Source organism: Chaetomium tenue (genome assembly GCF_020726465.1).
Source record: "Chaetomium tenue strain MPI-SDFR-AT-0079 chromosome Unknown F5144scaffold_2, whole genome shotgun sequence".
NCBI lineage: Eukaryota > Fungi > Ascomycota > Sordariomycetes > Sordariales > Chaetomiaceae > Chaetomium > Chaetomium tenue.
Genome location: NW_027117330.1, coordinates 4,155,987 through 4,181,347, shown reverse-complemented (window position 1 = coordinate 4,181,347; position 25,361 = coordinate 4,155,987). Strand labels below are relative to the sequence as shown.

The 25,361-nt window shown below is 56.6% G+C and overlaps 9 protein-coding genes across 9 annotated transcripts; 3 read left to right on the top strand and 6 right to left on the bottom strand.

Annotated features, from left to right (window-relative positions):
• Positions 1-3,050: 3,050 nt before the first annotated feature.
• On the bottom strand, positions 3,051-4,281 carry F5144DRAFT_136757 (uncharacterized protein). Its single transcript, XM_066782349.1, has 2 exons — positions 3,694-4,281; positions 3,051-3,644 (listed from the first exon to the last, which is right to left on the bottom strand). The coding sequence occupies exons 1-2, from the start codon at positions 4,138-4,140 to the stop codon at positions 3,150-3,152; spliced, it is 942 nt and encodes a 313-aa protein (XP_066647083.1). The 5' UTR covers positions 4,141-4,281; the 3' UTR covers positions 3,051-3,149.
• A 252-nt stretch (positions 4,282-4,533) lies between these two features.
• On the bottom strand, positions 4,534-6,135 carry F5144DRAFT_563887 (mitochondrial 37S ribosomal protein mS41). Its single transcript, XM_066788399.1, has 3 exons — positions 5,901-6,135; positions 5,120-5,808; positions 4,534-5,007 (listed from the first exon to the last, which is right to left on the bottom strand). The coding sequence occupies exons 2-3, from the start codon at positions 5,801-5,803 to the stop codon at positions 4,999-5,001; spliced, it is 693 nt and encodes a 230-aa protein (XP_066647082.1). The 5' UTR covers positions 5,804-5,808; positions 5,901-6,135; the 3' UTR covers positions 4,534-4,998.
• A 382-nt stretch (positions 6,136-6,517) lies between these two features.
• F5144DRAFT_563885 (SNF2 family N-terminal domain-containing protein) lies at positions 6,518-11,422 on the top strand. The gene is made up of 4 exons (XM_066788398.1): positions 6,518-8,261; positions 8,320-9,236; positions 9,303-10,164; positions 10,215-11,422. Exons 1-4 carry the CDS (start codon positions 6,695-6,697, stop codon positions 11,312-11,314), a joined length of 4,446 nt encoding a protein of 1,481 aa, XP_066647081.1. The 5' UTR covers positions 6,518-6,694; the 3' UTR covers positions 11,315-11,422.
• Positions 11,423-11,815: 393 nt separating this feature from the next.
• Positions 11,816-14,948, top strand: F5144DRAFT_642831 (exocyst complex component Sec10-like protein; the record flags this gene model as incomplete). Its single annotated transcript, XM_066792804.1, has 2 exons — positions 11,816-11,927; positions 12,024-14,948. 2 exons carry the CDS (start codon positions 11,816-11,818, stop codon positions 14,816-14,818), a joined length of 2,907 nt encoding a protein of 968 aa, XP_066647080.1. The 3' UTR covers positions 14,819-14,948.
• Positions 14,949-16,789, bottom strand: F5144DRAFT_136596 (kinase-like domain-containing protein). The gene has a single exon (XM_066782348.1). It carries the CDS (start codon positions 16,360-16,362, stop codon positions 15,079-15,081), a length of 1,284 nt encoding a protein of 427 aa, XP_066647079.1. The 5' UTR covers positions 16,363-16,789; the 3' UTR covers positions 14,949-15,078.
• Positions 16,790-17,438: 649 nt separating this feature from the next.
• On the top strand, positions 17,439-18,553 carry F5144DRAFT_600157 (Frag1/DRAM/Sfk1 family-domain-containing protein; the record flags this gene model as incomplete). The annotated part of the gene is made up of 3 exons (XM_066791052.1): positions 17,439-17,459; positions 17,513-17,960; positions 18,057-18,553. The coding sequence occupies 3 exons, from the start codon at positions 17,439-17,441 to the stop codon at positions 18,551-18,553; spliced, it is 966 nt and encodes a 321-aa protein (XP_066647078.1).
• Positions 18,554-19,044: 491 nt separating this feature from the next.
• Positions 19,045-22,093, bottom strand: F5144DRAFT_136477 (uncharacterized protein). Its single transcript, XM_066782347.1, has 3 exons — positions 21,918-22,093; positions 20,371-21,801; positions 19,045-20,319 (listed from the first exon to the last, which is right to left on the bottom strand). Exons 1-3 carry the CDS (start codon positions 21,976-21,978, stop codon positions 19,274-19,276), a joined length of 2,538 nt encoding a protein of 845 aa, XP_066647077.1. The 5' UTR covers positions 21,979-22,093; the 3' UTR covers positions 19,045-19,273.
• On the bottom strand, positions 22,094-22,811 carry F5144DRAFT_136476 (uncharacterized protein). Its single transcript, XM_066782346.1, has one exon. The coding sequence runs from the start codon at positions 22,722-22,724 to the stop codon at positions 22,209-22,211; it is 516 nt and encodes a 171-aa protein (XP_066647076.1). The 5' UTR covers positions 22,725-22,811; the 3' UTR covers positions 22,094-22,208.
• A 557-nt stretch (positions 22,812-23,368) lies between these two features.
• On the bottom strand, positions 23,369-24,663 carry F5144DRAFT_484715 (60S ribosomal protein uL4; the record flags this gene model as incomplete). Its single annotated transcript, XM_066785462.1, has 3 exons — positions 23,369-24,110; positions 24,167-24,317; positions 24,459-24,663. 3 exons carry the CDS (start codon positions 24,661-24,663, stop codon positions 23,369-23,371), a joined length of 1,098 nt encoding a protein of 365 aa, XP_066647075.1.
• Positions 24,664-25,361: the final 698 nt, after the last annotated feature.

Here is a 25,361-nt window from a genome sequence, read left to right as displayed (position 1 = left end):
GGTTGCAAAGATGCTCCCTCCTCTCCACCCAAAAGCCCACTCCCGGGGGGGGGGCTCATGGACAGCAGCAAGCTTCTCGGGTTGTGGACGAGCATGTAACCCAAAGCATGGGTGTGGATAGGTGCGGCGCATTGGTGGAGAAGGATGAACAAGTTTGTCCCGGCAAGGCATGGTGCGAATGCGCCGCGATCTCGGTGGCCAACCTGGGGAACGCCTCAGAATCTCAAGGTGTAGGGCTGAATCTCCAAGGTGAGGGAGAAGAGGGTCTTGTCAGCGTGCCAGAGGGTCTGTAAATGGAGCCGATGACTCTTGCATCATCCTGTGTTACCCTATACTTTCTCTGGTTGTGTTTCCTTCGGTCTGGGAAAATGGTGCTGCATGCAGAATTGAGTTGCGTGCATCCTTCCTGTTGCGGGCAGCTTCTTGCTGGTCCCATCTCATATCAGTGAAAATGGAAGGACTGTTGCAAGATTTGGCCTGTGCAGACACAGCCAATGGCCGCCCAACGTTAGCTCATCAAGTGGGTATGCTACACCTATTAGGTTTAGAGGGAACTTTTGGCTCTTGTCTGCCCTGGTCGGCTTGTGGGCCCGAAGTGGGTCCTGCCTGGGAGACCCCATTTTCTTCCCATTCCGCTGTGCTCTTCTTGCCCATGCGCAATTCCGCATCGATGCGACAGCCACAACTCGTTTCGGCTTGGGAACACATCGACAAGAAGACAAGGACCGGCTCGACTAACTAAGCGAACGCCATCGCTTGCCGGTCCAATCGTCCGGCCGATCGGGACGTTCATTCTGTATGTTTGTGTTTCACTTGTTACTGTGTACTGGAGTGTGTGCAACAAAAGAGCGGGTCTCGAAGCCTCATCTTCAATACCTTTCTCGGCGAAGGATCGGGAGCTGAGAACTTTAACTTTTCCCGACTTCTATATCGAGCAACGGCCAATCGGGCTCTGTCGTTTGTGCGATGCGGCGCTGTGCTCTGACGTGACTCTTCGAATATCACATATCCGTGCTTCCTACGCTCTCCTTCCCTAATCCAGTGATTGCCACAAGTCGAATCCGTCCGTCGGCCCGTACGACGACGCATGAAAAGGCACGCTTCCTAGGCCAGGAGGCCAGCCAATTCCGTGGGTTTGTTGGCGCGGGGGTTACACACGCCGCAACCCACAGTGTCTCACAGCAACATGGAAGAAGCAGCACATCGTTCGTCTCATTCGCGCATGCTTCACAGCTTCAGCACGTTTCTGTGTGGGACTGCCAGGATGATCAACTGGAAGTGATGCAACTTCTGGAAAAGTTCCAGATCCCCCCTTGCAAATCTACCCCGGTTCAAGATCGAAAATAACTCCATGTCCATTTCCATGTGTATACTACACTAGTGTAGTTATGCGAGCTTGAAACGGCTTCTGCGACTCGTGTCATTGAATGCCGCCCATCTGTCCCCGGCCGTGGCCGGTCTGTGCTGCTACCCGTCATATTGGTCTGGTTGTCTGGTTGGTGTCCGGGGAATAAGCTTCGTGCACTGCCACACTGGTCCAATGTGACTTGGGAAGTCAACAACCCTGAAGACAGCTGGGACCCTTGGGCATTGGTGCCCACATTCGGGACGACGATCTCTGTCCCAAGATTTCTCCAGGATCCGCAAGTGGCCCACTCGGAGAGGTTATTTTTATTTTTAAACACTGGGCCCGACGACATGGTCCGTCCGACCCCCAAAAAACGCCCAATGCCGTGACCTGGCCCAGGTTTGTTTAGTTGATGTTGTATTTCAGCTAGACGGCCCGTCGCCAATGGGATTCGCTGCCCTGCGTGCGACCAGAGCTATTTGTTCCTGAATTAGCCCTCGTGCTTCATCGATGTTGCAGCGCCGCGCGATAAATCGAATGTTCAGGCATGGCTCCCATGTTGGTTCCCGCTTTTATTGTCGTGACAGACTCATACCTCGGTGATAGCGGGGATCGCCGTCATCTGCTTGCAGCGATTCCAAGAAGCGGCCGCGGAACCCGAGGCCACGATCATCAATCCACAGCGGGCATTTGGTGATGTACATACAAGGTCTCTGACCGAGACCCCACGCTTTGAACAGGCACGATGCCGAATGGCTGCTAAATACTCCCGGGCAGTTCATTGGCTGCTGCTGAGCAAGTGGACTTTGACTTCCATGTTATGATGCCATGGTTGATCGGGAGCTAAGTTCTCTCTCATTTGTAACCTCTAACTGTCGTCTACCTGATAGATCCTTGGGCTATGGGAGAACATGTGTGATCGTTCGTTGTATTGGTTGTGTTCTAAAACCGAACCACCGAATGGCATCTCTATTGACTCACCCAATGCTGCACTACCATGAGAAAGGGCAACGAAATGCTTCACGATTCATAATTGACTTCTAACTGCCATGATCCTAACACGATAGAACTTGGTGGCGTCTTAGCGGCGGGAAGCTTGGTCGGTCTGAAACGGAACTACGCTAACCATTTACAGCAAGGTTGGATCTAAATTTAGGTGACTTCGACATCTGAAAGGCGTGGTGGGGAGCGGTGCGCCCCGTTTGACAAGGTCATGGTTGGGATGAACGGTGAACGCCTTCTTGGGCGAATACAGATCCCGACTAGGCTCAACGCTTTCAAGGACAACTGGCACTGCAAGCCCAGTGTCGTTCATGAGGGAGGGAGAGGAGGTTGCCCCACGCAAGATGCGCATTGGCTGTTTGCGCTGCTGAGCCTTTTTCTTACCTTGGGCGAGGGCGCGGTGGAAAGCATTGAGGTCAGTACTGTGTAGTAAGTCAAAATGAACATCGCATCATGAAAATCGCCGACCCTCGCAATTGCCGTTCCAAAGCCGGATGCTGATGGAATCAGAGACCGATTTCGCGCGGGTGGGCTGAAATCTGCCTTGCCAAGAACGAGGCATGAGGCGTGAGACATGAGGCGTGAGGCGCGACGAGCGCGATGCAACGCTTCACGGTTGTGGCGGCTGGCTTGCCGAAGGGGCGTAAAACGGGCGCCGCTTCACAACAGAACCCTTGGATGCCCGCCACTCTCCCCCCCGCTCCCCCCTCCCCACATCGCGATCCCGTTCAAGCCCCGGCACTGCCTATCCCAGCCTGGAGGCTGTCGACTGAGGAGAACCTTCAGCCGCAGTTTATCTTTAGCATTGTCGAAGGGCCGTGGAAGATCTTTGCCGTTTGCCTGCATCAATCTCGAAATCCTGTTGTTGAGTCCCCCATGCTGCCCGTCCGTGGCCCAGTCGGACACCATCGACCATGATAGCTACCCTAGATGCGAGAGTCAGTCTTCCCGGGTGAACTTTACCGTCGGCTGCAGCGGAATGCGCCATCACAACTAGACCCCTCCGCCCCGAATGCCCAAGGTCTTGCCTCGTCTCGATTTTTACACCCCCGAGACGTAAGGCCGCCGGCGCAAAGGTGCTTCCTTCCCCGCCGGTCGGAGACGAGGATATTCGCCGAATTGTCCGTCCCGGACTATTGTGGTGATGAAAATAGCACGACGTCGCAGTCCCCTTCCTGGCAGGTTTCGATGTCCCAATTGCTGATTGTGCGGACGATCTTTGGCCCGAATTCGCTCGTCTGGCAATCCCTCCCCCTGGTCGTCGCGATACAGTCCGTGTCCCCTGGCCAAATGCCTCCCCCCTCTCCCCTCTCCCCCCGGACCCATCCCAATGCCAAAATAGCCTGGTGCTGTCGGTTTTGACCGAACCTTCTGCCGAGGCTCGAAATCCGCCAAGAGGCGCTGCGCCGTTGAGGTCCCAAAGAGCGCGTTATCAGTGTCGCTCCGTTCCCGACTTGGTGCAAGTTCGATAACAAAACCCCATGCCATTCAAAGGGGGTTGTCCTGCAAAAGACGCTCGAAGCGGTCAAGGTCCATCGTATTCGAACTGCATGCCGTTTTGGATCCACTTGGCCGGATGGCCTTCCCTTAAAACCCGCCAATGAGCCACCGGATTTTTGTTGCACTTGCATGGTGTCAGCGCCACAACCAGTCAAGAACCAGCCAAAAGCGTCGCTCGCCCATAACCGGCACGCTCCTTGGTTCCGCGTCGAGATTGGAGGTGCTGTGCTTGGAGCCGAGCAAATGGAAAGAGTCGGGAAGTGTTTCGTGTGTTCCGTGTGTTTCGCCATTTCAGTGCCTGGGCAATGCGGGAGACCATGTCACCATGGTGTGATGTGGTGCATGCCGATTATTGAGCATCCATCGATGGCAGTGTTGGGAAAGGCGGCGCGGTGCGTGACTGAGCTCAGTGCGTGACTGAACTTGGTGGTGATTGATGTTTGCAGGTTGCGACACCAGAGATATAAGTATCCGACTGCTTTCTGTAGGCAATGGCGGTGCAATGGGGTTTTCTCGTAAAATCAGTGCCTGTTTTGGCCCCAGCGGTGCGAAAAGCTGTTGCCTGCTTGTGGGATGCATCTCAGGTGCTGCTCCGCCTTCTTTTGGCGGCCAAGGATTCTTCGGCAGCGCATTTTGTTTGCCAGCGTTTGCCAGTGCCGCAAATCGGTGTTTCGAAACATGAAACGACTCTCATCGATTCGTCTGAAGCATTTCCGTGCCTCAAAAGTGGACAAGAAGTCGCGGTTTCAAGCTTTGAGAAGCTGGGGTGAAGCATGCCTTTTGTCTGATGTTTTGGCGCTGGGAAGGACCCTCCGTTAAATCCGGTCGCCCTTAGTCAACGCTGACAACGCAGTCCTAGGCCAACTTGGCTGCTGACAGACGGAACGCCACACATCCGGAAGGTGGCAGCAAAGAGCTCCCGATGGCGGGGTGCTATGTCTAAGAGACCAACACACGGACTTTGTACAACATTTAACACCAAAATATCCGGTGTGCTCCCTCCGCGTTCGCTTTAAAGGCCCGATTCGCTTTGGAGCATTTATGATTGGTACGAAGTACGATCTCGAGAATTAACCGAGGCTGGAATGCAAGGCCACACACGCTTGGTTGGGATTTAGACGCCAACTCCATTATTGTACACCTAGGTTCTACACGAGGTGCGCTGCTGGTGCAACTCACAGCTACATATCTAACACGGCGCGCCTGATGCGCCTGGCAACCCACTGAGCTGTAGTGCACCCGCTAATAGAAACCTTGTGATTCCCGTAGCGCCTTCCGTTCCGCCACACGCCTCTTGAAGCGGATCTCGGCCTGTCTCCGTTCACCGCCGTCCACCTTGTGCCCCCTCTTGTCCTCCCACATGCCCTCGGTCACCGAGATACGCGCGCCGCCGTACTTCATGGGCAGTGCATACGGGCCGACGATGGTGCGGACCCCTTGGACCTTGAAGCCGTTGACCAGAACCATGTCCGAGGGCGATACCTCCTCAATCTTCTTTCCGGGCGGCACGTTCACAACACGCCGCACACGTACCAGCGGGGTCTCGTCCTCCTCCCGGACCCTCAGCTCCGCAGAACCGTTCTCGATGTGCTGGAGATCGCCGCCAATACCGAACTTGCCCTCCCTAAACCGTTGCCTCCACCTTAGCAGGTATTTCCTCGTACGTGGAGGCTCGACGCCGAGTTCTCTGAGCTGGTCCGAAGTCAGGGTGAAGAGAGCATCCCACGTGGGGAACTTGGATGCGTGCTGTTTGAGGCCGCGGCCGATCACGGTGAGGAAGGTTTCGACATCGGGGACAAAAGGAATCGGCGCCGGGATCTGGGGAATCTCGGGTTGTTGTGTGGACTTATGTGCCCATCGTGCTTGTATCCTGAGCGCAGGGGCGACGACGGTCGGAGCGACGCAGGGCCGTGAGAGGAGCCCGAGAGCGGACTGTACTCGTAGGGACTTCATCCGTGCTACAAAAAGGGTCAGCGATTGCAGGCGTTGGACGGCCAATTGGCTGCGGAAGATGGATAGATATGAAATGCGGCGGCTGTACAAAACCTACCTATCGAAGAAGTGGCTCCAAAAGCTAATGGTACCCGCGGGTCATACCAGATCAAGAGGACTGGAGCGCCTCGAATAGCTTGTTCAAGCGTCCAAAACAGGCTGACAAAGTGGGAAAGTTTTCGCAGCCTCGGAAATCTGGTGCCCGAGCCGCGAATGGGTCTTGGCGCAGGTGGGGGCGAGGTCGGTTCTCCCCGCCCACACTCGACTTCTCAAGAAGAGTCGATCTCCAGGTCACGACGCCGACCAGACACCGACTAGATATAGGAACCAAACGAGGACTATCTGGAAGCCCAAAGCCTTATCTTTATCTAATTACTTTCTATTACGCTTAATTTTTTTTACTTTAATTTATTTCGGGCGGTTTCTGCTTCCTCTGAGTTCGTCTTTTGGTCAGAAGATGCACCATCCTTGCTGGCCAATGAATGTGCAAGGCTTACAGCCGCCAGGCAGAGAGCTGCACTATCTATTCTCCTCGACCTGACGACCTCACTTCAGAATACTTTCCCTCGAACATCCAAAACGCGGTCTACTACTCTTCTACGTGCACCCGCCGCGCCAGGTTCAATTCAAATCGTCAAACCTCTATTCAATTCTTCAAACCTTTTTATATCAATCTATCAAGGATATAAGTCTGCGGAACCCAGAGATATCGTAGATATATCTCCGTGTTCATACTCGGTTCATCTACCTACCTTGCCACGTCAAGCAACCGATTTTCTTCTCTCCACGTGACCAAAAACCACCCCGCCACCGTTCATCGCGAAATAACCCAAGTTGGATTCACGGGATACGATGGCCGGCACCATAGCAAATGGGAAGTCAAAGTCCCAAGGGCGGCCGGACGTCGCCGCAATGACTAGATCCGATCATATTGCAGCTTTCATGGAGTGCATCGGATCTATGCCCAGTCAACAGCACACATCCCGGCCCAGAAAGCGTGCCAGAACAACCAGAGTTGTCGACTCGATATGCATTGCTCGGGAAAGTATCTCCGTCACTTACAGCGGTATGGATGCTTCCCAGGAAAGTTCAACTATTACACGGACAGATGCGGGGCAGCTTGTCGATATCCGGCTTTGCAGCATGGATTCCGAAATTCCAGACGCCGGCGGCTGGCAATTGAGCCTCAAGCCACGGGCCAGCTATCGCGGACGTCGGTTTGCGTTGATGCTCCCTTTAGATGATTCTATGGTCACACAAGGGTTGAAGACTGCTTTGCGTGTGGCGGAAGTCCATGCGTCGAACCCCGGGGAAGAAAGCTGCCTCTGGGCTGGCGTGGATATTTCTGTGCGACAGATCAGAGAATCGAATGAGCTACACCTATCAACAGAAGTAAGGTGGAACGAGAGACTGACGGTATGGGGAAGCGACCGATCAAAGTCAAATGTGCAACAAACATTGCGAGACGAAGCCCTTGAGACATGGTACCCGCACCTCTACCAGGCCAGCAGCAAGCCACATTCGTGGTCCCCGCAAGATTTCTATGAAGCCGCATGTGTCCCTAGCAAAGAGGGGCTAGATGGGGAGGTCTCGTCTATGGAAATCGCAGGGCTTGAAGCTGTCTTGTACCCGTTCCAACGTAGGGCCGTCCAATGGCTTCTGCGACGGGAGGGCGTGCAGTGGCATCGAGACACCCCAAGCAAGCAAACCGCCATCCGGCCTTTCATTCCGCCGGTATCACCCGACCTGCCGGTTTCCTTTGCCGGTGCCAAAGACGCTGACGGTAACACAATCTATATCAGCCCTTTACTTGGTGCTGCCACCAAGGACACATCTATCTTCCAGCCTTTCCAAGATCTCCGCGGTGGCATTCTCGCCGAGGAGATGGGACTCGGGAAGACATTGGAGGTGATCGCACTGATACTTTTGCATCAGCGCCCCGAGTCCCCTCCTATGGTCTTTGACCCCATTTTGGGCCGGGAACTCCTCACCACCTCAGCGACCCTCATTGTCGCACCCTCTTCCCTCCTTGACCAATGGCTCTCCGAGCTAAATCGACATGCCCCGGGCCTCAAGGTCGTGTTTTATCCCGGCATCAAAGAAATGGCCAAGCTAAAGGGTGAAAACGAGTTATCCGTTGAGAAACTGGCCCAACAGAATGCGGTAGTCACCACCTACGATGTTCTCAGGAAAGAAATATGGGCGGCTTCAGACGAGCCGACCCGTTCCATGCGCAACGAGCAGCAATATGAACGGGTCAAGTCCCCTCTCGTCCAGCTTTCGTGGTGGAGGGTGTGCATTGACGAAGCTCAAATGGTTGAGAACTGGGCAAACAATGCGGCGAAGCTCGCAAGGAAGATCCCCCGTATTAATGCTTGGGGTGTCACGGGTACGCCGGTCAAGGACGACATCCAAAAAGGTACCTAGCAATCACGCTCCCATACTCCTAGTGAAGTAAACTGACTTTGGGCCTGTAGACCTTCGCGGCCTGCTACTCTTTTTACGACATGAACCGTACGCATCGGACACCAAGACCTGGAATTTTCTCACTACTTTCGACAAAGAGTCTTTTCGGAAGATTTTCAACTCGATATCTATGCGCCACAGCAAAAGTCTCGTGAGGAACGAGATTGACATCCCACCGCAAAAGCGTTACGTCATCACCATGCCGTTTACCGCCGTCGAGGACCAGCATTACCAGAGTCTTTTTGAGGAGCTTGCTGGGACATGCGGCTTGGACGCCCGAGGAAACCCCCTGCAGGCCGATTGGGACCCCGAGGACCCCGAAGTGCAGCGCTCCATGCGCGCAGCCCTCGATCGGCTTCGTCAGACTGTCCTACACCCCGAAGTTGGAAACAGGAATCGACGTGGCCCCGGGCAGAAAACCGGCCCCATGAGAACCGTCGCGGAAGTCCTCGACGCCATGCTCGAGCAAACAGATAGCTCCGTGAGAACGGATCAGCGGGCTTTTCTTTCTGCTGGGCTGCTAAAGGGGCAAATTCTCGCCTGCCAGGGACGGGAGCAAGATGCGCTCGACGTTTGGCGAGAGGTTGCAGCAAAGTGCTCAGAATTGGTGGATGAAGGCCGAGCTCAGCTGGAGCAAGAAATACAAGAAGCTCGTCGTACGAAATCGGGCGAAGATAGTGAGGCAGACAGTGATGGGGAAGATCGTGAAGATGCTGTGCCACAACGGGTGGGAGAAGCCAGACGCCGGCTGCGGTTGTCGCTCGAGGTTCAGCACAAAGCAGTCTTCTTCTGCGCAAATGCGTATTTCTCTATCAAAACCAACAAGGAGATGACGACGCCCGACTCGGACGAGTTCAAGCGTCTAGAGAAATTGGAGGTCGAGGCGTATGATCGCGCCAAGGATATCAGAAGAGAGATCTTGAGAGAGGTAGGTTGCATTTCTTCACAGAACCAACGAAGTCCCCGACCAGGAACTCAGCTAACGATATTACAGAGTCATGGTAAAGCTGCGAAGCTAATGGGCCGGCTTATGAAAGCTGCGGTAGAGCAATCGTTCGCGGTTGTTCCCGCCTTCGAGCCTATCGACCTGAGCGGTATCGAGAGCCGAACGATTGCCGATGCGCTCGAGGTGCTTTTTGCGGGGTTGAATGAGCAAGCCGCTGAAATTGACGATTGGCGCGAACACGTTATTCAACTTCTTCTCAAGCCCCTAGTTGACGAGGAAAATGACGAGATCACTGGTGAGGAGTACGAGCAATCGGCCAAGCTCCAGGATGAAATTCTGGTCTACCTCCAAGTATTACGGACGGCACTTGCATACAGGAATTCCTCGATAACGGGACAAAAGAACTTTTTGGTGGAGCATGAGACGAAGGCAGCGGCTAGGAGGGCAAGGGCGGCGGAAGGACCGCTCCCCGGGATGTTCCTCGCGTTATTGGGGCTCTGCGAGGATATCAAGCCGCCGTTTGTCGAAGGGGACCCCTTAACGTCTGTGCGTGGGTTGGTCTCGGAGTTGCGTGCGCTGTCAGCAAAGCTCCAACACGACGCAGGGGCGGGATCATCTAGATCCGCGAAGGAGCTCGCCGTTGTTTCGGTGTTGTTGTCGGCGACAAGCGGCGCGCAAAAAGAACAAGCCAAGGCTGTTACGGCCATGGAGAAAGAAACCGAGCGTTTTATGGACACGCTGAATGCTCGGATCGAGTATTACCGACAGCTGCAAGAGGTCTCGGACACAGTTGCCGAGTACGACGGCTCGTTGGACCCTGATGAACTCAATGCTGCTTTGATTGAGTCGGAAAAGTACGAAGAGAGGCTAGAGAAGCAGCTTGATGCTGGCAAGTCCAAGCACCGCTACCGTAGGTACCCCCGGGGTGGAAAATCGTGGGATATCACTGACAGTAAGCAGTTGTCTTTCTCAAGCACGAGGAATCAAACTCGGGTGAGCAACGAATGTGCATCATTTGCCAATCCAACTTTGAGGTTGGCGTCTTAACAGTCTGCGGCCATCTATTCTGCAAAGAGTGCATCATGCTTTGGCTACGGGCGCACCGAAACTGCCCCATGTGCAAAAAGAAGCTCCATCAGTACAACCTTTACGATATCACACTTAAGCCCCAGGAACTCAGGGTGCATTCGGAGAGGCAACAGGGAAGTGGCGACGGCGGAAAGGACGAGCAATCAACTCCGTCCAAGAAAGTTTCCGCTATTTACAGCGATTTCTCTGCCGACGAGTTGGCCGTGATCAAAAATATCGACTTGGACGGTCCAAGTTTCACGACGAAGGTGGACATGCTGACACGCCATCTCATGTGGCTGAGAGACTCCGACCCTGGTGCCAAGTCCATCATATTCTCACAATACAAGGAATTCCTGGACGTCCTCGCGCTTGCCTTTCAAAGGTACCGCATTGGCTACACCTCGTTCGACAAGGCACACGGCATCGCCATCTTCAAGGAGGACCCCGGCACCGAAGTCTTCTTGCTGCACGCGCGGGCACACGCCAGCGGGTTGAACCTGGTCAACGCCAACCACGTCTTCCTGTGCGAGCCGCTACTCAACACGGCGCTGGAGCTGCAGGCCATCGCCCGGGTCGACCGCATCGGCCAGCAGCACGGGACGACGGTGTGGCTATACATTGTCGACGGCACGGTGGAGGAGTCCATCCACGATCTTTCAGTGCAGCGGCGCATGGAGCACATGGGCGAGAATACGAAGGGCAAGTCCAAGGGGTCGGCGTCTGAGCCGCTGGATGCGCAGCTGGAGGAGGCCAACGCGCTGGAGATGCAGCAGGCGAATCTGTCGAAGCTGATGGGCAAGGATGGAATTTTGGGGGAGGCGGTGGATAAGGATGCTTTGTGGACGTGTTTGTTTGGGCATTTGTATCCGAAGGGGAGGCAAGGGGAGAGGGAGGAGGAAAGGGACCCCGCGAATCCTGAGATTCGCCGGCTGCTCACTATTAACGCAGCGGAGAGGCGGATGGAGGGGGAGGGAGAGGGAGAGAATTAAGGGAGGGCGAATCTAATAGGAGATTAAGGGCAGTAGAGAGATTTGTGAAGTTGGATTTATGATTGTAATGAGAAATTAATAAATAATTATTAATGATTTCGGTTCCCATAACTGTTGTGAGACTTAGTTCTTGAGACTTTTCTCGATCAGGTGCAGTCCCTCACAGCAAGTGTTGGCTGTTGTCCTGGTTGTCAACTATGATTACGTCGCGATACGCTCATTGATACCGTACAGCGTAATTATCCCCTGCCCAATACCCTATCGCGAATGCCGCGCATGCCCATAAGCTTGAACTTGGCACCGCCCGGGCATCATACGGCGGACCGAGTATTCGTATAGTACTAATCATCGCAACACCCCTCCGCTCTTTAGCAACCCACATTTTACCAATGGCATAACGACGCAACGAGACGACGACTCGACCTGTACATACATGATTACCGACCTTTCAACCCACCCGGCCCGTATCCCCTCGACAACAACACGGACAAACGAACAGCCATGGCTGCCGCAACGCGAAGAGGCCCCGGCCCCGGCCATGCGCCGAGGACGAGCATCCTCCAAACACTACAAGCCACCGAGATGATAGACAGCAAACCCGTCCTCCCAGCCGGTATGCTCCCACCCCACTCCCTCATCCCCTCCCCCCTCCCCCTCCCTAAACCCCTTCCACTCCCACACAACCACCACTAACACAACAACCAAACAGAAATCCTCGCCACCATCCTCGACCACCTCCCCGTCGCCGACCAGCTGCGCTTCGCCCGCGTCTCCCGCCGCCTGCGCGAGATGGTCTACGACGACTCCCGCTGGGTCGCCCGCCTGCGCGCCCTCGGCTGCTGGGACGAGGCCGCCGCCCGCCGCCACTTCGAGGAGGTCATGCTGGCGAGGAGGAGAGCCGCGTCGACGGCGACGGTTGCGACGACGGCTACGAATGCTACGAGTGGGAGTGGGGGTGTTGGTGGAGGGGGGGTGGTGGAGGGTGGGATGGGGGGGGTGAATCGGCAGAGTTTGTTGTTTGATGCGGGGTTGGAGGAGGAGAGGACACGGAAAGAGGCGGAACAGCAGAAGGCGCGGGAGCAGCAGCAGGTGCAGGAGGTGGCGGATGGGTTTGAGACTATGAAGGTCGGCGGGACGACGGCACACACACCACACCACCACCAGGACCCGTCGACAGACCCCGAAGCATTGCTGCGGGTCATCAAGAATGCAAAGAGCGTGCGCGGTTTGGCTAGGCAGGAGTACGGCAAGATCTACGGCGCGCTGGCGCCCTTCTACTTCGACCTCGTCCGCGCCAAGACACACACCGACCCGCTCGTCTTCAAGGTGTTCCGCGACCCGGAGCGCCAGGCCCAGATGCTGGCAAATCTGCGGACGTTTGCCAAGAGTGATTGGTCGCAGGGCGCGCAGAAGAGGGAGGAGAAGGTGGACACGATGACGGGGATATTCGAGAGCGCTGTGCTGCGCGAGTTTGAACAGGGGTATGAGTTTTGGGACGTCGACGGGCGGATGAACAAGTACGCCCACGTGCTGGCGCTGCTGAACGGGAGCAGTGCTGCCGTCGAGCTGTTCATCCAGAAGCACCCCGTCTTTACCGACCGCGAGGTGCTGGCCAACTCGATGGACTGCGTCAACCAGGCGCTGGCGGATAGCATTACGCTAGAACCGTCACGGCGCTTTTTTGAGGTGCTCACGCGGAAGGTGAACGAGCAGGCGGGGATTATCGAGCGCATATTCCCGAACCCGGGGCATGTGTTTTGGGTATTTGTCGACAAGGTCCGGGAGGATGTCGTCATGGAGTATGCTACGCCCCTATTCGATGAGACACACGAGAGGAGTATACCGTCGTACTTGAGGGCGGTTTCTGGTATTTTCGAGCAGATGCTGCAGTTCTTGCGGACGTTGACGCCACCGAAAGGGGCAGACGTGAACCAGGAGGCGAGGGCGAAGGAATTGGTGCTCAAGGCGTTTGAGCCGCATCTTGACCTGTATCTACAGGACGAGATCGACGAGTTTGCTAGGCAGGCGGAGGAAGAGGTTGGGGAATGGGAGAAGAAGCTGTCAGAGCAGGACGCCACCGCCGAGTCATTTTACATGGCAAACTTTACAAACCGGCAAGCGGATAAGAAAGACTTTTTGACATCGTTCAAGAAGGTCGTTATGATGCCCGTCACGGTGCTCCCGACGACTTTGACGACCTTTTCATTACCCGGCCTTCCCCTCGGGTCGCCATTTGCGAGCAAGCCGGCGGCGGCGAGCGCAAATGGCAGCATCGCTGCGGCGGATCTAAGCCAGCAGGATTCTCGCGCACAGTCTCCTGCCCCGTCAATACAAGCGGCGGTTGATCGAAGTAGCAGTCCGATGCCGGGCAAGGCGCCAACCGATGAGCTAGCAGCCAAGGCGGCACTCATGACATCGAGGTTAGAGGGCATCAAATCCCTCTTCAGTATTGAAGTGGCACTGAGCCTGGTGCACTCGGCCAAGGCGAGCCTCGGGCGCGTTGCCGTGTTCATCCAACTCGGCGGGCAAGCCGGCGGCGAGGCGCGCGAGCAATGCGAAGCCATCTTCGTCGCACTACTGCGCATCCTGGGCAGCAAGCACGTCAAGCCGGGGTTCGACAGGGCCGTGGCGCACCTGTCGCAATACAACCCCCGCGAGGTGAGCGAGCACGACAAGGGCGGCGTGGCGCCGCTGGTGACCTTCATCGAGCTGGTCAACGTGGGCGACCTCATCTCGCAGATGATCGACGTCTTCTACGAGCAGCAGCTCGCCGGTCCCAAGATCGCGGACCGTAACGATTTCCTCGACCCCGCCGGCCTAGCCAAGAAGAAATTCGAGCAGATGCTCGACGAGAGCGTCGCCGCCGGCCTCAACAAGGGCATCGACGTGCTCATGGACGAGGTCGAGTACCTCTGCGCCACAACCCAGCTACCGACCGACTACAACCCGGGGGCAGCCACAGCCAGCACGCCGGACCCCGCCTCCTCCACAACCTCCTTCGAGAAGCGGGCATCAACCCTCCCAGGCACGCTGGACATGGACATCGGACCGACGCGGACGGCGCAGCGGATCCGCGAGCTCGTATCATCGCACACGTCGATGCTGGTGGGCAGCACGGACAAGTCGATGCTGGACGTGTTCAACGGCGAGGTGGGGCTGCGGCTGTTCACGGCCGTGTGCAAACACCTCAAGCGGCAGCGCGTCAGCACCGAGGGCGCCATCAAGCTCATCGCCGACATGAACCTGTACTTTGAGTACGTCCGCACCCTGCGCAACCAGGACCTGCTCGCCTACTTCAAGGCCCTGCGCGAGCTGAGCCAGATCTACCTGATTGATGCCCGCCATGCCAAGGAGATGGCCACGATTATTGCGGACGGGGATCGCTTTGGGGGGATCTTTAGGGCGGAGGAGGTTTATGAGTATGCGGAGAGGAGGGCTGACTGGTATCAGGTTAGGAAGGATGTCGAGAGGGCCATGTATGGGTTGGAGTGTTGTTTGATGTAGAGGGGTTTGGTTATACGAGGGGTATGGATATGCAAGTAACGCTTCATGAATCGGTTGGGGATAGAGAAAAACGGTAACCGTTCTTGGTTTAACGCGATGATGAACGAGCCTGGCGGCTCCTTTTATGTATGAGCCTTGGCCTACTAGAATAAAAACAACTCCTTTTCCATGTGCCATCCGTTGAACGCCAGGCCCCAACGCCGGATTCAATATGATTATACTCCAAACGCCGCCCCAGAAATGGCAAAACCCAGTGTGGCCTACTTGGCCTGCCCAAAATCCAACTTCCTCGCGACCTTGGCACCGCGTGAAGCAGCATCCTCCTCAATAATCCCATTCCGCCGCTTCAAATCCGCGCCCATCTTCTCCTCGCCCCCACCGCCCGACTTGCGCGGCAAGTCCTCCTTCTTGGTCGGTTTGGGATCGGTGCGCCACCAGCGGTGCTGGAGCATCTCGCGGGCGGTGATGCGCTTCTTGGGGTCGAGGGCGACGGTCTTGACCAGCAAATCAACCCCGTCGGCCCCCACGGCGCCGAAGCGCGTCATGTAGGCCTCCTTGCCCCACACGGCCACCACGTCGCTCGGCACCGTGTACTCGCGCAGCTGGGTCACGCCGGGCCAGACCTCTTCCGTCGGCGTGCCGATCTGCTTGCAGATCAGCGCGATCTGCTCCACCTCGGTGTTGCCCGCCAGGAAGGGCGCGCGGATGATTAGTTCGGCGAACACCATGCCGACTGACCACACGTCCACGGCGCCGCCGTAGTGGCGCGCGCCGAAGAGGAGCTCGGGCGGGCGGTACCAGCGTGTGATGACGTTGGCGGTCATGCGGCGGCCGGGGTCGGCGAATCCGCGGGCTAGACCGAAATCGGCGAGTTTGACTTCGCCGTCGGCGGCAATGAGTAAGTTGTTGGGCTTGATGTCGCGGTGCAACACGAAGTTGTCGTGGCAGAACCATACCGCCCGCGTCAGCATCCCCATCCAGGCCTTGATGTCGCCCGCGCCGTACCGCACGCGGTCCACGTCGCGGATCAGCATCTCGAGATCGCCGAGGGGGAGGTACTCGAGAACCAGATTAAGGTTCTGGTCCTTGGAGCTGAAGACGGAGAGGAGGGAGATGATGTTGGGGTGGTGCAGCTCGCGCAGGTATTTGAGTTCGCGCACTGCGTCTGGCGCCATGCCGTCCTGGTATTGTTGTTGTACTTTGATCTTTTTGATGGCTACCAGCAGGGAGGGGTCGCGCCGCGAGTGGCCGAGGTAGACATTGGCGTAGGTACCCTCACCGAGCTTCTTGCCCTTGATGTATTTGCGCTTCTCGTCCTCGTTGAGCTGTTCGATCGGGTCGAGGGTTATCATGGTCGGGGTGCTCCCGTCGGCTGGCGGGGCGGAGCGGTTGAGGTTGTGGATGAGGCGGGGGGTGCCATTGCCGCCGTTAGAGGAGGGCACGGTGGATGGGACGGCGGAGGGTTGACGCTTGAATGGTGAGGATGTCGCGCGGGCGGTTTGGAGGGCGTCGGATGTGGGCGCGACAAGTGGTGAGACGGCCATCTTGACGGTGGTCCCGTCGCGTGCGGTCGGTATTGGAACGGTAAGGGTACTGTGTGTTTCGGCGATGTTGAAAGAAGGTTACATGGAATTGCGAGCGAATCGGAGAAACCAGGGTCTGGAGAACCCGGGACTGCCAAGGCTAGAACTGACTAGGGGTGGCTTAAAGCAACGCTAACTCCGATGATCTCCGGGAAGCCAACCACAGCCATTCGAAGCAAGTTTGTATCACATCATTTGGACCGCAGGGCCGATCAGGAAATCAAACATCTCGAATCGTAGAATTGCGCCGAGACACAAACAAGTAAAGATGAACGTTGAGCAGATGTAAAGTCTCACACTTACGCGGCGTTGAGTCTTGGCCGTGGCTTGAGCAGGTGTAAGAAGCTTTATTTCTTTATTTCTTCGTTGTCAGCGGAAAGTAATCAGGTAACTAATCAGAGGGTTAGGTGCTGAAATCACAGCACAGAGCCCCGAAAGACTGCCACGCCAAGCCAACTTTGGTCTCACCCTTGCTACGTCACAGCCGGGCTGACGTCACGCCTTTCGGCATTTTCAAACCGTCCGAACACCCGATCGATCGTGTTCCTTTTCTGGACAACAGTCCTCGCCCAACTGTATTTAGAGACACGCGGCTGTCGTGGCGTCTAGCATAGATTAGAGGCTGTGCATATCCAGTCCCAACTAGGAATGTTTCGAGACAATCACACCGCAGACTCGGTGCCAACAGCTTTCCTTGGGATGTTTAAATCATAGAGAAGGGGACGGAATTGTTAGTTAGATTCGGCTGCCTGTTTCACTCAATAATCCTCTCCGATCCTGTAAAACCGGGCCGGGCCAGCGTTGCAACCAACACGGCATTAAGCTCCTCCTTTTGCGTCACTAGCGGATCCCTTCAAAACTCCGAACCCTTCTAGCCAAGATTTCACGACAAGTCATTCTGAATCTTTTGTTTTCTTTTTATCTTTTTAACTTTGGGGTGGGATTCTCGCCAATTGAGATCTCACCATCCCATCTTCGCCCACCCACTACTTGCGATTAACTTTCCCGTTCGCAAGAATACTTTAGAGCCATCAAAAATGATTCGCTTATCATACTGGGTACGCCTTACCCCCTATCGCCTAGCTACCCGCCCCTAACCCGACGATTCTAGGTAACTCCCATCCTCGCCGGCCTTGTCTGGCTTGCGACTCTCTTGGCTCTCCTGCTCTATTGGATCGTCTCTGAGAACAGCGTCCACTACTCTTCCATGTCCGAGTTCCAACAAATCGCCTACATCAGTGACATTGGCGCATCCGACCTGAAGCCATTGTTCGTGACCGGTTGTGTTCTCACCACCGTGCTTCTCGATATCTCGTTCGCTTCCGACCGATGGCTCCGCCACAAGGGCCGGCTGGCGCCTAACAAGACGACCAGCGAGAAGGTGCTCTCGGGGCTAGCCATCGGGTTCGCAATCATCGGCACCGCCGGCCTCATCCTGCTAAGCATCTTCGACACGGCGTGGCAACCCACCCTGCACAACATCTTTCTCCTGTTGTTCATCGCCGGTTACGTGATATCCGCAATCTTTATCTGCTGGGAATACCAACGCCTAGGAATGCGTAAGCCACCCCTCCCCCTTTTTTAAAACCCCCTCCACCCTCCACCCTCCACCACCATCACCCCACCCAACCAAACACTAACCTTCTCAACCCCAGACTACCGCGAGCACCGCATCCTACGCCTCTCCTTCTGGATCAAGCTCACCTTCGTCATCATCGAAGTCCTCCTAGCCATCGCCTTCGTCTCCTGCACCTTCACCCGCCACTACAACGCCGGCGCCGTGCTGGAGTGGGTCATCGCCTTCATCTTCTCCGCCTACGTCTTCTCCTTCTCCGTCGACCTGTACCCGGCCGCCGCCACCAAGCACGCCCCGCATCCATTGCATCCGGGGAAGCACCACCAACAGGAAAAGCAGGTTGGGGTGCCGGCGGCGGCGGCGGCGCCCACGATGCGCCTGACGCGCGGGGATCGGGAGGCGCTGCCTCGGCCGTATAGCGCGGCGGGGGAGATGGAGGAGGGGGCGTCGAGCGAGGCGACCCTGAATGGGGCTGCTGTTGCTGCGCCGGGGAATGGGGCGTCGTTTGAGGCGGTTAGGGTTGCGCAGGGGAGGCGGTCCGGGTCGAGGAGTCGCGCGTTGGCGAGTAACTTTTAGAAGGGGGTGGTTGGGTAGAGCGGGAGGTATATATGTGCATATGTAATTGGTGATGCCGGTTTGGGGGTGGTGGGTTTGGTGTTACAAGGCGTTGGGGGAAAGGAAGATCTGGTTTGGATATCCATGGGTGCATGAGTTGGATACTTGCTTGCATTGCATGCATGGTCTGCCAGCTATTGGGCAGACTTAGAGCCGATACGGCACCACATATTATACCATTTCGTTACATGTCGAAAACTAGGACCACTAGTCGTATGCTTGCTGAGCATTTGATTGTTGTTTTGGGCAGTAACGTCACTCCATGTAAACCCTCAGGGGCTCGTGGCTACTTCAACACTTGAATCAGAATGGGTGATGAAATACCGTTCGCAGACACATCCCAACAAATAAATAATACACACCCTGCACCCAAACATGTCGTGCAAGCCGTCCAAGCTGCCATATCATACTTCGTACATACATACCCCCTCAACCCCAACCCAGCCTCCGAGCCCCCTCCGAGCCCCCTTCTCTGAAACGCCGACCCTCCCCCCAACGAGATAATCACCTCCCCAAAGCCCATGCATCATCACATCATCACCATCATTTAACAAGATTACCCGGCCCTTGAAGCCAAGGAAGTACCCACGGCTCTGTCAGCACAGCGCGCGAGCGGCTCGTCCAAAAAGACCACCCACCCACCCACGCACCACCCTTCACAAAACCAGCAAGCCACCCCCATCACAAAATCTCCGAAAACCTCGACTCCCTAAACGGACTAACCCTCCCCCCCTCAACCCGCCTCCTCAACCTCGGCGGCGTCAGCGTCGCCGACACTCCTCCATTCCCGCTCGCGCCCCCAACCCCAGACCCAGACACCGACCCCGCCTCCCTCTCCGGCTCACTACGCGCCTCCACAAACCGCTCCCCACTACTCCCCACACTACTACCCCCACTGGCCCCCAGCCTGCTACTCCCCGCACTACTGCTACTACTAGTACGCAAGCTGCTGACAGACTGCGGCTGGAACTGGTTGTGTGAGGTAGGGATGCTAGGCTGCAAGACCTGTGACGTGGGCCGTTCGGTTTGGGATTGGGATTGGGGTGTCCCGTCGAGGGGGGGTGTGGAGGGGATGATTTGGGGGGTGGCGCAGGGGAGGATGGCGGAGGGGCCGGCGGTGGTGGTGGTGGTGTTGCTCTCGTCTGCTTTGTTGGTGGTGGTGGTGGGGGAACGGCCGGCCATGGCGACCTCGCGCATGCTCGCGTCGGGGCGGTCTTCGGTTGCGGTTTCCTTGCCCTTGCCCTTGACGTTATCTGTGATGGAGGGCGTGCTGGTGTTGTTGCCCTGCAGCCGGGCTAGGGCGACGCCGCCGATGAAGCCTTTCTTTTTCGCGTCGGGGGTGACTTGCTCGTCGGGCGCGGTTGTGCTGGCCGTCTTCGCTCGCGGCCGGGGGAAGCGGGAGAAGAGCCAATCGCGGACTTTTCGTGTTGGAGACGTTGAGTTGCCATCCGGGCTGATGGGTTCGGAGGTGGATTCTTTACGCCTTGGGTGCCGTTTGCCAAAGTTGATTGAGAGAGTGCGGACGCGGTTAACGGCGGAGGTTCGTTTGTTCTCGATGTCCGGGGCTTGATCCTGGTTGTCCGTTTTGAATTTGCTGGTTAGAACCCCCTTCTTACCCTCTGCGGCGTGCTTCTGCCCAGCTTTAGTCGCTTTTGCTTCATCCTTTCGGGTTTTCTCCTCCTGTTTAATCTCGGCTTTCCTCGCCTTCTCAACCTCCTTTTGCTGGTCTGCACTATAATCAGTGGAGGATCTCAAGACCCACGGCTTCCACGACCTACCTTTGAGCTTCTTATGGATGTCCTGAATCTCCTTCTCCCTCATCCTCTCCGTTTCAGCCTTCTCTTTCCGCCTTTCCTCATCGAGCCTCTCCTCTTCCAGCCGTGCTTTCTCCTCCTCGGCCAGTTCGTTGATCTCATCCAGGAGCGGCTGGACGTTCTTGGCGGCGACCTTGTCGACCTCGGCCCGGTCAACAAACTTCCCACCACCAATATCAACCTTCCCGGCATTCTCATGGGCCGTAGCAGCGGACCTCGCTTGCGCGGCCACTAGCGCCTTCCTCCCCCAGTCGTCCATCGTAACCTGGGGCACCCGGCCCGTGTCCGACTGCACCTTCTTATCCATCTGCTGCAACTGGGCTCTGACGTTCCGCTGCGCAGCCACGAGCAGCGCCTCCTGATCCCGCTTCCTCTTGCCCTCGTCCACCACGGACAGCTTGTTGTTCAGCAGGGACATCTGCTTGCGGATCTGCTCCGACCGCCGTCTGTCCTCCAGCAGATCCCCGTCGCTGGAGGAGCGCCGCCTGGTTAGCTTGCCCTTGATGGTGCCAAACTTGGTCCGCTGTGGCGTGCCTGAGCCGTAGTACTCCTGGAAGGACCGTTGCTTGTCGTGCTCTTCCTGCAGCTTGGCAAGGCGCTCCTGCGCGAGCCGATACGCGGCCTCTTGGAGACTGTTATACACCAAAGGCGGTTGTTCCTCGTCCTGCGAGCTCACGAGGCTGGAAGCGTCGCCGCCGGGGAATGATGCCGACCGGGCGTGCGCCCGGGCCGAGTTGTCGATCATCTTTTGCTGCTGGCCGTACATCCGCTTGGCCATGGCGAGAGCAGACGCGTGCAAGACGTCTGCGCGGTTCTTCTCGTCGGTCTCTGGCTTGACTGGCGGGTTCGAGGTAAACATCTGCCTATTCATGGTGGTATAAGGGACGGCACCCGTTTCGCTGATCAACATGGTGTTTGCGCGTGGCGATGGCCGGTGGGCGATGGTCGCGGCGCTCAGCGCATATCCCTCGCTGCTGGGCGGGTTTGGCACCTTCTCACTCGCCGTCTGAGGCGACGACCTTGCTCTCGGCCGCGCGCCAGCCATTGCCCCCTTCGCAGCGCGCATCGAGTTTTGGCGTGATAACTCAGGACGTTCGGCAGCCGGGGCCGACGTCTTAGTTGCGTTGAAAGCCAAGTTCGCGGCCGTAGATACCCACAAAGAAGGAGGAGAGGCAGGCGGCTTTTGTTGGCGTTGTGCCCAACTAGCAGCAAGAAGGGCATCTGACGACCTAGCAGTCTCATACTGGTGTCCCCGAGGGGAGCCTGGCGGCGAGGCGGTATTGGCCCATCCTAGAGTCGCCGCAGCACTCGCCGCCGCGTCGCCCGGCTTCAGACCCGGGGACGGGTAGCTCGGGAGATCTTGGGCATTTGCGTATTTTAGAGGGCCAGAATGACCTAAAGATTGAGGTTGTAAGCCGAGGACCAGGCGCGTTGGGAAGCACAGAGATTATGCTATGCAATGCAAGGCAAGGCACAAAGCATGCAGCCCCGCGCACGGTTGTTGGACTTACCGGGCAACACCATCGGACGAGATGCGCCTCCAGCAGGAGACGTTACTGTCGCGGACGCCATCGGCGATCGGGTATCGGACGCGACCCCCTACCGTTGTAAATTCCGGCCAGCGGATAATAGCGTGATATGTTATATATGTTATAGCAATATATAACTCTCTTTAGATTGGAAAATGCGCCGTCAAGTCGAAAAGCGCAAAAGCGACTCGCAGTTCAGGTTTGTGACGCGCTAGTAAGGACAAGATGAACCCCGAGTTCGTCGATGTCAGGAAAGCGAGTCAGGCAGTTGCGTTAGAGGCGACGGATAACGCCGTCGGGGCGAATGGAGCTGATTCTGTGTGGACTGAGAACTGAGACACTGAGACACGAGGAACAAGGAACAACCAGAAACTGGAGCCAAGAAAACATCCGACGATCTGTCTGATGCGCGCACCAAGGGCCAACGCTTCGGGTCTCGGGATTTGGAGGAGCAAACTGAAAAGGGCCCGGGTCTAGACCGATATAGAAGGATTTTCGAGTCGAGACCCATTCCCACCAACAATGAATAAAGCCCACGCTTCTGCTCACGCGTCCTTGATGAACAAAGCACCGAGCAACGCAACCTGCCGGAAGTCTGACCGACGTCATTGTCTCCGTACCGTAATTGTAGACCCTGGTTCTCTCGGCGGGCTGTTGGAAGGGCCCTGCAGTGCAACCTGCAAGCAGCTGAAGGAGTGGCTGAAATACCCCCCGCCTGGGCGGGCCCCTGTGGCCCCGCATTCTCCACCCTGACAGGTATCGCACAGGCCACTTTGCGATGCTTGGCATTTCAGCGATCCGACAGCATCCCTGGAGGAACTGCCCGGGCCTGAGATGGTAAAGTCAGGTACCTAATGTTAGGATAGAGCGCGGAAGAACTTGGGATGGGGTGAGTAACAAAAATGATGATATGAGAGCAAACCAGGCATTCAAGTCCCTCCTCCTCTCACAAGCAGCTCGCACTCACGGCTCTCCACACCCTTTTCGAAACTTCGGATAGTGCGTAGACCCTTGCTGCAGGGATCTGCGGTGCGGAAACAGGGACTTGTGACCGCCTGGGCAGCCATGTGCTGCACATGACAGTCTTCGTCGACTAAGCTGAGCAAGAGCAATCGCCCAATGGAGCGTCTGCCCCGTACGCCCATTCGGCCACCAACCATTGGTTTGGACAATAGGTCTCAAACAAGCACTAGCCTGGAGCCAACATGACACATTCATACACTAGAGGGGCACTGATTTGTTTGCACGATCGCTTCCTGTCCACTCGAGAGTCTCATTCAATCTCGAGGTCTGCTCTTGGAAAGGCATAGTCCGTGTCACAAAGCAAATGCCATGTCGGTATCAGAATTCATTGATGTGTGTTTGACACATGCTTAATCCGTTACGCCGAATAAAGTCCCCACAACCAGTCCCGTCCTTTTAACAACCCCCGCTTAGATCTCGTGCAGCTGCTCCTTGAAAGCCGCAGTGGGAGGCTGGGGCTTGCCCGCCTCGGCCTTGAGCTCACCCAGCTTCTCAGCAGCAAACGCCTTGGCATACGGGTTGAGGCGGAGCTGAACCTGCTTGTTGACGAGCGGGTTCTTCTTCTGGACAGCGCCACGCTTGGAGCGGGCGTCGCCCTTGGGACCGCGGAGGACGCTCTGGATTTCAGAGCTGTTGATGAGACGGGTAAGATCGGCCTGGGCAACAACGCTGGAAGGGAGGAAGAAGCCCTTCTTGCTGTCGTAGACAGCGTCGAGCTCCTTGATGGCAGCCGAAGTCCAAACGATGAAGCGGCCGAGGTGGCCACCGGGAGCAAGCTGGAGGAGGTTGAGGGCATCGACCGGGCAGGTCTCGACACCAGTGATGTTGCGGAAGCCCTTGACGAGATCCTTGCCATCGGCCTCGGCGCTGTAGACGACCAGAGGACCACGGCGCTGGCGGTGGCGGCGGCCCCTGAGCTTGCCCTTGCCGGCACGGATCTTCTTGGACCCCTTAACCTTCTCGACATCGGCACCAGCGCCAACAGCCTTCAGGAGGGCGAGGGCAGCGGCGGTCTTGGCGACGGCCTCGCCAGCAACGGCGGAGGAGTCGATGACCAGGGGAACCTCGGGGACGGTAGCGACCTGGTGGCCGCGAGCCATCAGGAGGGGAGCCACGGCAGAGGCGGCAAGAGCCGAGGCAGTAGCGAAACGCCTGTCATGCAAAATTAGAGCCAGTCCCCGACAAAAACCAAATCTCCTTTCACATACTTCTGGCCCTGGTTGATCTTGACGTGCCACTTGCGCCAGATCTTGGTGGGGGCGAACATGCGGCCGGAACGGCACATGTTACCGAAAGCGGCCTGACCGGCACGGTGAGTACCACCGCCGGAGACACGGGGGATACGGGCAACAGCGCGACCTGTTTTCGTCCATCGTCAGCAATCGCCCAATTTCGAAATCGCGTTTCTTTCTCAATCCGCCGTATTTTCGAGCCCGCATCAATCCATATTGTCCTCCTCCCGTTCCCCACCTCCTCAAAACCATTCGGAAAGCCACTCACCAGTGCCCCACGACTCAGCCGAGGTCTGGTGACCAGCCTTCTCGCTGACGGAGTACGGCTGCCTCTTGTTCTTGTTCATGCCGGTGTGGACGTGCTTGACGATATCCGGGCGGATGGGGGCGCTGAAGACCTTGGGGAGGACCTCAGTGGCGCCGGTGGCCTTGCCATCGGCGCCGATGATGGTAACTGTGGGACGGGAGGCCATCTTGTCCAGGTGTCGGGACAAGTTTGTCGGCTGCAAAAGAGGCGGAAGTTAGTGATCGAAATTCGTGGCTTTTCTTGTCGACGTAGCTCGCAGCTGCCGAAGCTTCGATAACAACGGGAAATCAAGTCGGGCGGGCGTAACTCACCTGTTCGTTGGGCGGGTTGTTGAAGATGCGAAAATTCGAGGCCGGCGGGAGCTCCAATTGAAATTTTGCAATATTCGGCGAAGTGTGCCCGTGGGGTTTCCTGGTGGCCCTAAGATGCACTAGTCCGAAAAGGGCATTTGGTGGGGCTCCCGCCAGCTGGCTACAGTCCATCAGCCCACCCAGCTTTCAAGCTTCAAAGTAACAACCACCCAATCGCGATGCCTTCATTGCGTCGTCCGTTACAATTCCTACGGCTATCAAATTTATTGCAAGAATGTTCAAAATAATAGGCGGGCTTATACTATTTCAGGATTCTTGTTTTTATTCCGCAGGCTGCTATTTAGACTAAGATGCATCATCATATGCTTCTTATACGATTTTATCGAGCAGCTCCCTCAGTTTAGTTAAAGACGGTTTAGATACAACACTCACGCATCGAAACGCTCTTTTCTTATTCTACTTCCAACAGCCTTCACAACCACCTCCCCGCCGAGCGGCCCTGTCAGCCCCCCCTAAGATCACACATTCCCCGACAGCTGCTGGGGATGCGACC

Coding starts and splice junctions, on each gene's coding strand:
- F5144DRAFT_136757 (XM_066782349.1), bottom strand. CDS start 4,140: ATGGCGAAACACACGGAACACACGAAACACTTCCCGACTCTTTCCATT. Junction 3,645..3,693: donor GTCAAAACCGACAGCACCAG/GCTATTTTGGCA, acceptor GAGAGGGGGGAG/GCATTTGGCCAGGGGACACG.
- F5144DRAFT_563887 (XM_066788399.1), bottom strand. CDS start 5,803: ATGAAGTCCCTACGAGTACAGTCCGCTCTCGGGCTCCTCTCACGGCCC.
- F5144DRAFT_563885 (XM_066788398.1), top strand. CDS start 6,695: ATGGCCGGCACCATAGCAAATGGGAAGTCAAAGTCCCAAGGGCGGCCG. Junction 8,262..8,319: donor CAAGGACGACATCCAAAAAG/GTACCTAGCAAT, acceptor TTGGGCCTGTAG/ACCTTCGCGGCCTGCTACTC. Junction 10,165..10,214: donor CAAGTCCAAGCACCGCTACC/GTAGGTACCCCC, acceptor GACAGTAAGCAG/TTGTCTTTCTCAAGCACGAG.
- F5144DRAFT_136596 (XM_066782348.1), bottom strand. CDS start 16,362: ATGGCCGTCTCACCACTTGTCGCGCCCACATCCGACGCCCTCCAAACC.
- F5144DRAFT_136477 (XM_066782347.1), bottom strand. CDS start 21,978: ATGGCGTCCGCGACAGTAACGTCTCCTGCTGGAGGCGCATCTCGTCCG. Junction 21,802..21,917: donor TCGTCCGATGGTGTTGCCCG/GTAAGTCCAACA, acceptor CTCAATCTTTAG/GTCATTCTGGCCCTCTAAAA. Junction 20,320..20,370: donor CATCCATAAGAAGCTCAAAG/GTAGGTCGTGGA, acceptor ATTATAGTGCAG/ACCAGCAAAAGGAGGTTGAG.
- F5144DRAFT_136476 (XM_066782346.1), bottom strand. CDS start 22,724: ATGCCAAGCATCGCAAAGTGGCCTGTGCGATACCTGTCAGGGTGGAGA.